The sequence below is a fragment of the Ctenopharyngodon idella genome, chromosome 2 (assembly GCF_019924925.1).
Source record: "Ctenopharyngodon idella isolate HZGC_01 chromosome 2, HZGC01, whole genome shotgun sequence".
In the NCBI taxonomy this organism is placed as follows: Eukaryota; Metazoa; Chordata; class Actinopteri; order Cypriniformes; family Xenocyprididae; genus Ctenopharyngodon; species Ctenopharyngodon idella.
Genome location: NC_067221.1, coordinates 4,145,023 through 4,160,295, shown reverse-complemented (window position 1 = coordinate 4,160,295; position 15,273 = coordinate 4,145,023). Strand labels below are relative to the sequence as shown.

The 15,273-nt window shown below is 34.6% G+C and overlaps 2 protein-coding genes across 4 annotated transcripts; one reads left to right on the top strand and one right to left on the bottom strand.

The window, feature by feature from the left end:
• Window positions 1–60: 60 nt before the first annotated feature.
• Window positions 61–3,063, bottom strand: higd1a (HIG1 hypoxia inducible domain family, member 1A). Its single transcript, XM_051868410.1, has 4 exons — window positions 2,828–3,063; window positions 2,088–2,168; window positions 1,029–1,163; window positions 61–947 (listed from the first exon to the last, which is right to left on the bottom strand). Exons 2-4 carry the CDS (start codon window positions 2,161–2,163, stop codon window positions 862–864), a joined length of 297 nt encoding a protein of 98 aa, XP_051724370.1. The 5' UTR covers window positions 2,164–2,168; window positions 2,828–3,063; the 3' UTR covers window positions 61–861.
• Window positions 3,064–6,448: 3,385 nt separating this feature from the next.
• LOC127522637 (interferon-induced protein 44-like) lies at window positions 6,449–11,143 on the top strand. 3 transcript variants are annotated; one of them, XM_051912796.1, is made up of 9 exons: window positions 6,449–6,940; window positions 7,648–7,725; window positions 7,993–8,504; window positions 8,626–8,680; window positions 8,776–8,971; window positions 9,786–9,938; window positions 10,054–10,219; window positions 10,307–10,407; window positions 10,484–11,143. In XM_051912796.1, the coding sequence occupies exons 3-9, from the start codon at window positions 8,018–8,020 to the stop codon at window positions 10,652–10,654; spliced, it is 1,329 nt and encodes a 442-aa protein (XP_051768756.1). In that variant the 5' UTR covers window positions 6,449–6,940; window positions 7,648–7,725; window positions 7,993–8,017; the 3' UTR covers window positions 10,655–11,143. The 3 variants fall into 3 exon arrangements, with proteins under 3 accessions (XP_051768756.1, XP_051768764.1, XP_051768769.1); XM_051912804.1 differs by lacking the exon at window positions 6,449–6,940 and adding an exon at window positions 7,062–7,465; XM_051912809.1 differs by lacking the exons at window positions 6,449–6,940; window positions 7,648–7,725 and having other exon boundaries at window positions 8,438–8,504; window positions 8,754–8,971.
• Window positions 11,144–15,273: the final 4,130 nt, after the last annotated feature.

Genomic DNA, 15,273 nt, shown 5'->3' with positions numbered 1-15,273 from the left:
AATAAACACCACAGAACATGAGCGCAAACACACACAAACATCTCAGATCTCACACGAGTCTGAAATAAACAGAAGTCTTTATTGGAATTACAATATTTTTATTGGCAAAGATAAACAGAGCTGTAGCCGATATCCTCAAAATATTGATCACTCTAAAAGTATAATATTGTGAATTTTACTTGAAATATGAAACAAAAGGTGCAATAGTTTTTTCAATCCATCAATCAATCTACAAAAGAACACACGACTCTCGTTCCTTCCACTCACTCACACACACAGACACGCTTTAAAATGACCGAGCAAACGTGAAAGAGTTGGATCAACTCCTGTAAAGCTCTAAAGAACTAGTACCATTAATAATTTAGCTGTGGCAAAGTCCCCTCATTGTGTTCTGTGCATTATACATTTCACAGATATAACTAGAATAATGGTTCATTGAAGGTTGTTGTCCTGGAATTTCTTTTGTCTACTTAAATGATACAAGAACAAGTCTTGAATGACAAAGTACGAAGGTCTTAACACCACACTCTGAAACATCGACATAAATCAATCCAAATATATTCAAAAACAACCATTTTATACTGTGTTCATCAGTTTGTTACTGATATGATACATAAATAGTAGTTGGCAGATACAAAAATAGCTATTTTTTCATCCCTTACAAGCCAGGCAACATAATGGATACACTAACCTCTTTACTGAGGTTTATTAAATGTTTAAATAGGAAACAGTGTAAAGAAATTATTTATTATTAAAAAAAAAAAAAAAGTCCTAAATTATGTCAGCAATAAATAAAAAAAAGAATGACACCTTAATATGAAGCAGTATTAAGGATATCTCAGGAATCAAACACATTTCTCTTTACTTTTCCATTGCCTTCTGCTCCAAAGCTTTCTGTGCTTGAGCGGGTTTAAGAACGTACTCTCTGTACATGGAGTAGACCACTCCTGCCGACAAAAACACAAAACAAGGCTTTAAACCAGGGTTTTGTGAACACAGGGTCTGTGTGATTGAGAGAATCGGCTTACCTAAAGTCATGGCTCCCACCACGAAGCCCTGCGCAGCGACACGCATGTGAATCAGGTGCACAGACATCTTCGTGTCTCCTCGACTCTTCATCTTGTACAGCCTGTAAGCCACAATGCCGAAGAACCCGGCCATCCCTAAACAGACAATCACAGTGAAACAGCTGGGTTGATGTCAGTGGGGTACGAATGTTTGCATTTTTCTAATTTAAAGGATTAGTTCACTTTCAAATGAAAATTAGCCCAAGCTTTACTCACCCTCAAGCCATCCTAGGTGTATATGACTTTCTTCTTTCTGATGAACATAATCGGAGTTATATTAATAAATATCCTGACGCATCCGAGCTTTATAATGGCAGTGAGCGTTACCAAACGAGTATGAGCTGAAAAAAGTGCCTCCATCCACATACATCCATTATAAATGTACTCCACACGGCTCCGGGGGGTTAATAAAGGCCTTCTGAAGCGAAGTGATGCATTTGTGTAAAAAATATCCATATTTAACAGGTTATGAAGTATAATATCTAGCTTCTGCTAGACCGCCTTCTGTATTCAACTTACGAAGAAAGTGTAAAACTCTCGCAGTTCAAAAAGCTTACGCTACGTCCTATGCCTTCCCTATTCAACTTATGGAAAAAGTGTAACTGACGCGACGCAAGTTTACACTTTCTTCATAAGTTGTATATGGAAGGCGGTCTGGCAGAAGCTCAATATTTGACTTCTAAACTTATTAAATATGGATATTTTTCTTACACAACCGCATCGATTCGCTTCAGAAGGCCTTTATTAACCCCCTGGAGCCGTGTGGAGCACATATTTATGATGGATGGATGTGGATGGAAGCACTTTCTTCAGCTCATACTTGTTGATCCCGTTCACTGCCATTATAAAGCTCAGATGAGTCAGGATATTTATAAATATTTCTCAGATTGTGTTCATCAGAAAGAAGAAAGTCATATACACCTAGGATGGCTTGAGGGTGAAAGTGAACTAATCCTTTAATACGGAGATAATGCACACATACTGCACGAGCGACAGGTTAGGATGTTTAAGAGAGTTTACCTATAGGGACAAACGGATTCTCTTTGGCTTTTCTGATGAACTTGGATTCATTGTCTTCGTATTCCAAGGCGGTCATCTTGACTAAAAGGGAACAATAACAAAACATGATCAGATGTCATGAGTGAAAGGCCACAGCACCATTCTCTGATTCTTTACACATTTAATAAATTAAACGGCAAATAATAAATGGACAAATATCCACCAATTAATCAAATTCTAATCACTAATTTGGACAACTGATCTGTTTAACAGTTCTTGCAGACACACATACATATTAATAGATTCGTATGAACCATATTGTACAGTGACATCTCCTACCATTTTAAAAGAAAAAGAAGAAGACCTCGTGACTTTGTAATTTCTGTGTCGTAGCAAGAGGAGGTTAATAATACATCAAATAATGTATTACGGTAAAGATCAAGGAAATCAGTCCGTTCCTTTAATTCATCAGGAAGAGCAAAAGCGATACTCTTGACATGTTATATGAAGGTCAAACGACGCACATAGGTCATTTAAAAAGTGACTTTACACGGTTTAACTTAAATAATTAATGTAAATGTGTAATGTGAACAGCAATGACAGCCTTTTGATGTAGATCTTATTATCAGCTTCAATTAAACAAGATTCGCCATTTCCTCAAGAGATAGAGATTAGTCTCTGAAAACACACAAAATGTCGTCCTATGTTATTTTAACATAATATTTATACAAGCAAAATATTAAATAAAATGTCTAACATACCTTTTTTTGTAGTTTTCTGCTGAACGCTGGAATGAAACTGCTCCTTTCCTGCCGGTTGAACTGCTGTGCGTGACAGACAGCGTGCATGTGAACATTATGATGTAACATATCTTACGTCAAAGTGACGCACTGTACAGGCAATTCGTTTTACAAAATAAAAGTCTTTTAAAAAATGACTGTTCAGCGTAAACAACCAGAAAAATACGTTTTGTAGCTATACATTGTATATTTTATCCCAAAAGAAATCGAAAACATTTTAGACTATTGAGAAACCCAACAAGTAATTATTTGTATGTTTTTATGAAATTATGTATTTCCATCTGAAATTTTATTTTGAAGAAATCGGCGTTTCAAACGAGTTCCTTCTCAGTGAGGGGGCGTGACCCTTACGTGCTGTATTTGTGAGTTCAGGGAGTTCAAAGCGTTTTAACGACGGCCTGTAATTTACATTTTATCTTCAGGAAAGGGCGTTTATCTTTGTCCTAACTTGTCCTTTATTTTTTTTATTTATTATTACGTTAATTTTTATTTGTTAATAAATTCGCATGAGGTTGTGTAGTATTATTTGGATCATATTTATGGTATTTCATTGTACTCGCTGGTTGAGGTATTTTCCAGTTGAACAAATAAATTATTTACTAGTAAATAGTAGGCTATATTTACTGCACCGTTGCTACTGAAACCTGCTGCATCAACTGATTCAATCACTGCACAGGATGTTTTATTTATTCCAGTTTTACTATTGATGTTATAATCGGGGTTAAATACATAAATAGACAGGCATCTGTATGTATGTGTTGTCCGAGCTCATATATGACCAAATATTCAGTGTTATTTACAACATGAACATATACAGTCGCTATATGGCTTATAGTTTGAAGCTGAGTCATCGTGAGTCATGACTGCACGCTGCGATACATGATACACAAAGCGTAACAAAAAATGTATTAAATATTTCTGTGACCTTATATGTAAGCATGCGTTACGTTATGTTAACATATATGGTATATATGTTGACGAAATATATTAGTAAGGATGATTCAGCCAAATTAAAGGATGCAAAGTCATGGTGAAAAAACACACACACACTAAACAGGTTGTTCCAAGAGCTCTCGCCGTCTCTATAACGTACATCGTTTAAATAATACATGTTGGAACTGAAACTGGAACTTTCTCTCTGCTATACAGGACGATACTGGTCTAAAATACAACAAATAGCTAAATAAGTGTATTATCACTTCATGTATTCACACAAATGAAATAAGAGCTGTTCATGACCATTCTGCCCTTGAGCAAGACTCTAGCATGCCTTAGTGGAGTACACTTTGCTTTGGAGTAAACATGTAGGATTTTTGTCATAACCAATTAAAATATTTGAGGTTGCATTTAATTCCCCACACATGCATGTTATCCAAAGTGTCCAAAACATTTCTCTTTAATTTACTGCTTCTGCTATTCTAAAACAAGACCAATATCGATATGTTTTATTGATAGACTTAAATTGAATTTGAATAGTACATTGTTGGTGACTACAGTACAGCAGAGTGTTGACAACAATACCTGAAATAAATATACAAATGTATATTTTGTCTGCTTCTGGCAGTGGAATGCTCTAACCCAAAAATTCAAGTAACTATAGCATTACTTATAGCGTGAAGTTTGAATGCTTTTGTTATCATTGTATGTATAAGCATTTGACTGATTCTTGATTCACCAGCAGGTCTCCAGATCAGCTGCGGTGGAAGAATGTAACGGCTATTGTGAACACTTGTATTTCTTTTCTGGCCTGCTTTCTGCCATCTTTCTCTCCCTGTAGGAAGTCAAATGAGTTTCTTTGAAGACAGAACATTCAAGGAAAACTTACCCTCTCCCTGTATATAATATAATTAAATATTTTGCTGAATGCAATTGTTTGCCTTGTATATTTTTCCACTGTTGACCAAACTTCTTTCTTAACTTAAACTAAGCAGCTTCTGACATTCATTGATATTCACTTACTGTGCATGTTCATGTGAATGTATCTTAACAGAACACAACATTAGTATGTTAGTAATTATGACCATAGAAGCACAATAAAAATATATACAGTGCATACTGTAAATGTATACCTTATGGAGCAGCCCCCCTTCTCTCTAAAATTAAACACACACACAAAAAATAATTCAATTCAAAGGGCTTTATTGGCATGAAAGTTAAAAAAAAAAAAAAAAAAAATATATATATATATATATATATATATATATATATATTACACACACATTCAGTGGCGTGCAGTGGTGTTTCAAAAATTTTTATGAATCAAATGTAAATTCATGTGCATTACTCTTAACACTGACACATCTTCCTTGTTAAATGAACATTACTTTACATTACATCATAAAAGAAAAAAAAGAAACCAAATACAATTCTATTTTGTAATTTTACATTAACAATATTAATATTATTGTTAATATTAGAAATATTATTGTAATAAATGTTCTATTTATCAAAACCAAGTCAATCTCTTCAAGTTAGTGTTTTAAGCATTTCTACATTCATTCCAAAATAATAACTAAAGGCAATAACAATTTAAACAATATATTTTATTTGTGTATTGATGTTTTTCTTTTTTATAGTCAACTTAGGCTATTTTGGATCATCAGTCATGCTCCGTAAACACTGTCTGTCACAGACACGAATTGTATTTTTAATTTCACCAAGCTGGTTGCACTAAAAACCCCCGCAGTCATAATATTTTCAGTCCATTTTAAGTTTGATTTTGACGTGACATAAAGCGGTGATATCTAACTGGGTGATCTGCTTACTTACTTTTCAGTTCTCATTGGCGCCATCATTTGTTCATTCAAACTGACGCGCGGAACGTGCACGTAAACAAGAGGCGGGATTTATCACACAAACTAATCACATCCAATCATAACCAATTACATCCAATCATAGCGCGATGGAGACATTGCCTCCTCTCACGTGACTTTCCCCCATTCATTCTCAATTACCCCCCACAAAACCCACCGCACACTATAGGGGGTCTGATGGTTTTCTATGAGAGTAAAGGGAGGCATGACTCCTGCTGTAACTTTACCTGCGGGTGTCGCTGTTGGGCAGTGTTCCTTTAGAAATACAAGTGACTTGCACGCTTTTTAATGTCATAATTTGTAATATTTGTGTTGTTGTTGTTGTTTTTTTTTTTGTTTTTTGTTTTTTATGGAGGCACTGCCTCCCTTGCTTCCTCGGAGGAAACTCCCCTGATATATATATATATATATATATATATATATATATATATAGTGTATATATGTATTTTACGTTATGGGACCAAAATTAAACACAAAAACTGATTAATGCTGTGTTTCTGCCACTCCCCAGAAAAAAATGCTATTATATGTATGTAATGTAAGTGTCAATGTAGCCAGTTGACTAAAACATCTGTTTAATTTGATATATTTTTTTTATCTCCAAGGAGAAATGTTCTGTAAATTTAGTTAACTTCAGCAAAACTTGTATTAAATTAATTTTTATTAAGTTCTATTTTCAATGGTTCCGATCGGGAGTTTCTATCAATTGTTGTAGGTGGGGCCTTAATTAGTGAAACACCGAAGGGAAATGTATCGCTTCTCCTTTAAGTGTTCGCGCTCAGACGCACAGTGTATGGGAACGGAGAAGCAGAGGAATGAGAGAGTAGGCCTTTTGATGTCTGTGTATACTAATATTGCCTCACGCTACTCTGTTTAAGGAATAAATCCATCTGCATCCATCATCCCATTTGTGGTGTGGTTGTGTTTCTGTGGTGTCTGGAGGTTACCACTTGAAGTCTGCTACATCAACGTAATAATCAATGTATATTATGCGTCAATATTTACCGATAATTGCTGCAAATATAGCTGCTGCTCTCTGTCCTGCTTAAAACAATTCAAACTGGTTGACAAGCGCGGATTTGTTTGGAACTATTGAGACCTACTTGAACCACGTGACAGCGTGGCTGCGAGATCAGAGTTTTGCAGCTCTTATATTTTCCGGCTCTGGGACAGACTAGACTAGATCTACTTGTAACATTCTTCTGGCTTCAGGAAGTATCCTACATTTAAATGTTAACTGCACAACGAAACCTTGAAAAAGGTAAGCATCATGATCGATATAAATATCATAAATGGTATCATTAGGCTATATGTGATTATTCTACATTTTGAAAGTAGCAAACTTTTTGAAATTTTCAACAACAAAAAAATTCGGTTTCAAACGTGAAAGGCGTTTCTCTGATCTGAAACTAGTTTTTAACTTTTAACTAAGTATAACTGAATCACAGTGATAAAACAGAATACACCTTTATTATCATTATTACATTCCTAGGTATGGTTTCAGTTTCGATTCTGCTGCTGAGTTTCGATTCCCTGACAAATTATTTTATACACCCCTCATTGAGTTTGCTTACCAGAGCTGCGTTTCACAAAAGCATCGTGTAAGCCTAAGTTTATCGGAGAGACCATTAGTGGCAACGGTCTCTACGATCAACTGAGGTTTATGTTGTTTTTGGGAAACGCAGCCCTGGTTGATGATTGGCTATTACAGCCCCTATAGCTAATCCTAAACCTAACCCTGGGGACTGAGGGAGGTAATGATGTGGCGAGCAGCAGACCTCTAGACGTAAGTAACATCCCACTGGAATTAGCCTAGGTCTGTTTCATAATGGAAAAGCTGCATAGCTTTTAAAAAAGGGAACACTACAAGGTTTTGTACTCTGACATTAGTAAATCCATTATAAACTAACAATGAATATTTCTTTACAGCATTATTAATAATGTTTCATGTTCATTTATGAATTTTAGTGGCAATTCCATGACTTTGTTTTAAAAGGAGAAGGCAAAAGGTTCAGAAAGAGGCCAAATTCATCAAGTTAATATCAGGTATGTTCTTGAAACATCTGTTTTGCTCACCAAGACTGGATTTATTTGATCAAAAATAGAGTAAACACTGTAATATTGTGAAAAATTATTACCCTTTGAAATAACTGTTTTGTAATATTTATTCCTGTGATGCAAAGCTGAATTTTCAGCATCATTACTCCAGTCTTTAGTATCACATGATCCTTCAGAAATCATTCTAATATGATGATTTGCTGCTCAAGAAACATTAACAATGGATATATATATATATATTGTTTTGCCTTAAAGATCTAAAAAAAGATTTAGGGAAGACATGGCTCCCATCGCTTCTGATTTAACAGAGAAGAAGAGAAAGCAAATCTGTGCCTTGCTGGGGAATGTGGAACTGACTCTTCTCTACAAAGCTTCAGTCCATGGATATAACGCTTCTGCCTTCCACCAGCGATGTGACCATCAGGGCCCCACTTTACTTGTGGCCTACAACAGTTTAGGCTACATCTTTGGTGGATACACTAGTGTGGATTATGCTCAAAGTGACAAGAACATTTTTGATAAAGAAGCTTTTCTGTTTAATGTTCGAGGTTTAACCCCTGTTCAAATTAAAGTTAACGGATATATTGCACGTCTTGATGACGCTGGAGGACCTAACTTTTGCCAACAGTTGTACTTTTGCTACAACAACCAACCAGTTGTACATTACAAGCCACAACCAGGGAATTGGGGTCAGACATTCAATACTGAAAAGTTGTATGGGAATAACACTGAGCTGACTGAATGTGAGGTGTACAAAGTCAACCAGAGTAAGTCAATCAGAAAAAAAAAAATATGTATCATATATTTTAAATTTCACTTATTCAACTTCTGTTTGTTAACATTACTACAACATAAGTTCTATAATAATTTTTGTTCAAAATTTTCCAGGCCTTCAGGTCAGTTTCAAAGAGAAGCCATGGAGGAATATTCTTTGGACAGCTAAGTATGTTTCAACTCCATGTTTCCAGTGTTATTTCATTGTTGCTGATTTCATACAGCAATTTTCCATAATAAAGTTGTGATCTATATATGTTGCAGACGAAGAGAAGAGCTCATGGGATTGATCAGGAATCATAAACCCATGATGGCGTCCGTGAGTCGGGTCAGAATCCTAATGATTGGTCCTGTAGGTGCTGGAAAATCCAGTTTCTTCAACTCCATCAACTCCATCTTCATGGGTCATGTGACCAACAAAGCAGTATCAGGATCTGCAGGCACTAGTGTCACCACAAAGGTTCAACAGGATTCATAGTGTTTCCTACAGAAGTCTCCCCTTACACAAAGAAAATATATTTCCCTATATATGAATGATCAATATATTAAATTATTTAATTGTATATTTGAAAATATACAGAATAATATATTGTGTTAATATATTACAATATATTGAAGAATGCATAAGGAATTGCCGCATTTCTTATTTTATATATGTGACAATATATTTACTAATATATCATAATGTATATGCGGGTGTATATGTATATAATGTATATGTATATGTGATCAGATATGGTACTGCATGTGTAATTTACTGCAGATATATTTACTCATGCAGTATAAATACACATATATAGAGAAATATATAATGTAATATATTTCTTATATTTTATAATTATTTACATTATAAGTGTTTCATATTTTTTAAGCTAATTAACAAAACTTTTTAAACTCCAAAAATAACAGAACATTAAACTCTAACAGATCTCCTACTATATTAATATTGAGCAAAACACATGAAATGCTTAATTGTGTACACATATATGTACACAATTAAGGACTAAAACTTTATTAATATTACATGTAATGCTATTTTTGTCTTCATTACTAAATATTTTTATATGCATCAATATATAGCCATACATGGTCAATGCATATATTGCAGTAAATTGAAAAATATAAGCACTAGTTTATGGAAATGTATTATGTAATATATCGCATTATATTTTTAACAGTATATATTTCCTTATATTTTGGTTCTGTAAGGGTCTCTTCTCTCTTTCATCAAGAGAAACGTCAGATCTTGATGTGTTTCTCTTCTTGGTTGGTAGTTTCGCACATACCTACTGAAGGATGGTCGTGAGAGAAAGCCATTGCCATTTGTGTTGTGTGACACCATGGGACTTGAGGAGCAATCAGGTGCAGGGCTGGACATCGAGGACATCAGCAGCATCGTTCAAGGTCACGTACCGGACCGCTATAAAGTAAGTGCATAAAGACGGTTCACTTATCTCCAGAATGAACTAGTTGAAGAAGGAATGGAAGATTCAGATTAAAGTTGTTCTTCACTATGCTTCCTGTTAAATTATCTTGATTCAGTTCAACCCCAAAGCACCGTTTAAACCGGATGAGATCTCCAAACCTGCATCTTTAAAGGAGAGGATCCACTGTGTGGCGTACGTAATAGACGCCACAAAAATCTCCCTCATGTCCGACAAACTAGAAGAAAAACTCAGTTCTGTACGTAGTCAATTGAACTCACTGGGTAAGTGAACTAACATCATTTTAGACCTCTTTGCATATCTCCTGACTCATTCCATGACCAACTAAAAATGTATTCAAACAATTTCAGAGATTCCTCAGATGGTCTTGATGACAAATGTAGATGAAACATGTCCTCATGTGAAAGATGACCTTGAAAATATTTATGCAAGTTCCTATATCAAAATGAAGGTGAGACATGGTCACATGATCACATGAACTGTTCCCACAGGACTCAGAGTGACTGAGATGTTGTTTGTCTCTGCAGGTGCAAGAGGTGAGCTCTCGGTTGGGTGTCCCGGTGTCTTGTGTGTTACCGGTGAAGAACTACAGCCAGGAGCTGGAGCTGGAGCTCAAATGTGATATTCTGCTTCTCTCCGCTCTACAGCAGATGCTTCGTTTGGCAGACGACTATCTGGATGATGTTGATACCATTTAGGCCATATAAAGTGCTGCATATGGGGTTTATACTTCTTGATCAGCACAAGGATTCATCTTAAGTCAGAAGATTATTCTCTTCTGTTTGTCCATTCTAGATGCTTCATAATCATACATAATATTACTTTAAGAAAATGATGGCAAATGCAAACAAAGTTCATATATCACTTACGCTGCTCATTACATTATAATCACTGTTGCGTTTTGTAGGTGCGATATTGCTGTGCCACGATCAGGTTTATACTAATACTAGAATGATGTGTTAGGACTACAATTCAAGATGCTAAATTCTGTAGCCTAATAAAAAAGTGCTTCTTTTGATAAACTTAATCTTTTTGATTCTGTGCTTTAAGCTTGAAGGTTTCTTTCAGGACTGTGCAAGATTAAAATAAACAACAATTAATTATACACATAGAGCCTACAACTAAACAATTACTTTTATTAATGTAATGAAAATATACTTATTTAATAAAGGCCCTGAACAGACCAATATTATCTGTTTTCTGGTTATTTAAATCAGAGAAAGTGGCTTAAGTTCATACAAACATAAAGCGAGCAGTAAGTGTCTCTTCATTATTTGCTTCAACTTCATAAATAAAGGTACGCTCATGTAAAGGATAACTACTTTAAGGCAGGTTATGTTCAACCACTGTGGTCTCTCTGCTGCATACATTTGCGTGGAGACTCTGTATGTGTGTGTTGGCCTTAGCAGGGTCACTGTAGAGAACATGCAGGTGACTTTCCCCAAAAAGAATAAAAAAAAAGGCTTACAACTTCGAATTATATTTTATAATTTATAACACTTTGAGTTGCTGCAGGAGTTTGGTTGTTAGGTGCAGACGTCACTCTTTTATGTGCATAAATTTGTGGATTTCATAGCTTTACAATCAAAGTTGACATAGAAAGTTAATGAGCTGCTTCATGGTATCAACAAAGCCTGATTGCATTGATTTGGGTTTGTCAAATCAAAACTAATCGTGTAACCCTGAGTTTGTTCAACTACCTTCATGGTACAGGTCCTTGAGCAGTTTGCAGTACAATTAGTCTTCTGCCCTAGCCTTTTAATACTTACAGTAAACCAATCAAGTCTTTCACATTGCTAAACCAGCATATAAACTGTCACAAAACCACTCATAATATTAATTCTATCTGTTATGTTAAGTGTACAATAGGCTTCTCACTAACAATCCAGATTACTTGCAGATATAAACTAGAACCATGTGTGTGGTTCAAGAAAAACAAACAAACAATGAGCTTCTTATTATTTTATGTTTATATGTTTTTTAATATTTTAAAAACTTTATTTATAATCATAATATTTATAATCATAATATTAAAGTATATTTTAATACTTTAATATTATGAAGTGCTTTAACAAATTAGCTCATCATTTTACAGATAAATTGCTTTAAAAACAATTTTCAGCGTGGCCTATAGTACAGTAGGATACTTCTGTTGTCAGGAAATCCAAATCACGTTCTTATACCTGACCTGAGAACAAGCTCTCATTTTAATCCTGAAAGTCTTTCTATTTAAATTAGGGCTGGGAAGCGATTACAATTTTTAATCTAATTATTCTTTTTTTTTTTTTTTTTTTTTTTTAACACTGATTAATAGAATTTGCAGATACAAGCTCATTTTCCTTATTATTATTTTATTAAAAATAGTATAAATGATATACAACTTGTTTAATATGTAAATATGCTACATTTAATTTCTAGGTGATTTGCGTCAATACACAGACGCTAAAAGCGCCCTCTAGTGGCTCCTGGAATCAATAGAAAGACTTGCATCAAAACGGCCAGAGCCATCAATAAACAACGGCTCTGGAAAACATTGATTAATATACATTCTAATTCGTTAAATTATTTTTTTTTTTTACATTTCAACCTAAACACGGCCATTTCTACTTGCTTCTTGTTTAGCGCTCCAACATTATCGAGCTGTGTGTTCTCGATCCGTCCCTTTGCTTTTCACTCGTTTTATGAATTAAAGACGACTTCTAAATTACTGTGACTTTTTTGTCTGGCGGTTAGGTGTTTTATAATGTTTTATATCAAGAAATTGTAAGGTTTAGGAGTCGCTATAAACCTTATAAAAAGCTGCGCTATATGCTCAAATTGAAAATAGCCTACCCCAACATATATCATGATGACAAAATTATACCCCAATATATAATTTTCATGAAGACAAAATTCCCATCCCCTTCGCCTCAGTGGAGTTTTGACATTGTTACGGCGGCGTCGCTGGGACATTCTAAAACGCTTTATAGCTTATGTAGCCTACTGAAAATGCTTAATGTGTCTGCATCGGCATGTCTGTAGGCCTACATAGTATGCTTTATTAACAAGGTGTAGGCTATACTGAATCTGTTAATATCACTGTCTTAATGCATTAAGCCAAAACACTTAACCGTTCATATTGTGGGCTCATCTGCTTAGCCTAGCTACTTATAAGGTGTGTACTGAATTTGGGCCTCCAATATCCCCGTCTTAGTACATTAAGCCACATTAAGCGTTTTTCACGTTAAGTGCTTTTAAGAATGTCCCGCGTCGCTGACAGCATTTCTCTTGGATATCGTGAGTGAGAATGGGTCGACTTTTTCAACGGGAACAAGAGGGGAGCAATCCCACTCGTCATCATGTTGGTACAGTTGTTGAAAATCAAGTCATGTATTGTCATGGTTTCAGAGTAATGGCTCTTGAAAGTGTGGGAGAAACAATAATTTAACAAAAGAAAACTTGTAAATTGACATTTTTTCGACATTAATCTGTTCATTTTTAATTTTGGTTTATAAAGATGCAAAACGTGATTAAAAAAGTCAATAATTTATTTTGTGCACATGAAATTTGTGTATACGGTTTTAATTTAAATTATGATATTCAACATTTTATACATTTAAGTAGCCTACTCTACTGAGTAATAATACTAAACTATATGTACTTACTATGTTAGGATTAGGGTGTGGTTTAGTGTTTCTTGCATGTAATTAGGGGAGAGTGGGGTAAGATGAGCCAGTGGGCAACTTGACCCACCCCCTGTCTCTTGGCAACTGTACCATTTTATTGTCATGTGACCATATATTTTATAACCACCCGTCACTTCTGCCAGACTGAAAAGGAGAAGCACATGGGAGGAGTGGAAGTCGCTTATTTACTTTAAAAACTGTTTTTGGCTTGTCAAAGTAAAATTTTAACATAACAGATGTAATCGCTGTTTCATCAAAGCAAATTCGTCCAGGTCTAAAACTATTTATGATGCATATTGGTGATTTAGCAACGTATAAAACCATGCAAGTAATTTAGCTAAATATTATTCTGAATTGGTAAGCTAGCTAGCTTTTCCTAAAATGGCAGCTATGGGAGCCAAATGCTGTGGGGTAAATTGAGCCAGTGTTTTAACTTACCCCAACATAATGCAATGAATTTAAGTTAAATCTGAAGAATAAACTGGTGTCATTTCAATTTAATATTACGCAACTGGTTTAGTTTATCTTTATTTTCGAGTTAATTTGATAGGAATAGTGTACGAGTACACCAAATCCTTCTCTGATACGAACCAGAGGATGTTTAATCATATATATCTTTCCACCTGTAGTCTCTAATGGCCTAACATGGTCAACATTGCAGAAAAACTACCATGTCAAGAACCTTTTGATTAAAATGTTTATTAGTTTCAGTGACATTTATTCATTCTTATTTAGTTTTTATTTAATTTTACTCAACAAACTCTCTGTTTAGTCTGTTTATGGGAAGGTTACAACTTTGGTGTTTAACATATTGTTTCAGAAATGCAAACAATTAAAGATACTGAAATTTCAACTTCATTTGTTTGGTTTTATGTTGTTTAATTTAGCTTTAAAAAAAGAAATATTTGTAAAATATTTTTACAAAGAATATTTGTAAAAGGAAATTTGATAATTAAATTAGTTTTTAAAATAGGTACATTAGCTTTAAAATTTCACATGGGTTTGATTCAGATTCAGTTAGATGGTCAGTTTACACCTTCTGACTCGGCTCAACTTACCCCTAACCTGGGGTAAATTGAGCCAGAGGAACACTTTTTTATAAGAAGCCATATTTTTAGAACCCTTTGTCATAGATGTATTCTGATCATTTAAAACGATAGGAAACATCCTGAAATTACTTTAAATACTTTCATTGTACTTCTGCCTCATTTTCCCTTATCTTGAGGACCACATAAGTAAAAAAAGGCTCATCTTACCCCACTCTCCCCTATGCACAATTTATCATAATTACTGTATAAAGACACACTATAAAATAAAGTGTTACCTTTTTATTTACATTATTTAATTCAGCTCAGGTTGTATTAATGCATTTACAGATGAGGCATGCTGTCATAATACTCACCAATCAATCAGACCTCAAATGTTCTGCCAAAAATGCAGTAAATGCAAACCGTTTCTAAGGGGAGAACCTTTACCCTACGACCTTTTTGTAAAGTGTTACAAAAATCATTACTGCATGTAATTTTAGTCATCAGTAAATCACATGCTACTATGCTAGCATAAATTTTAACCCTGACTCTCATATTCACAGGTTTGCTTTCATATTCAGAAGAAAGGTGTGAAGAGTAAAAAGAAATTTCAAATGTGGTGTT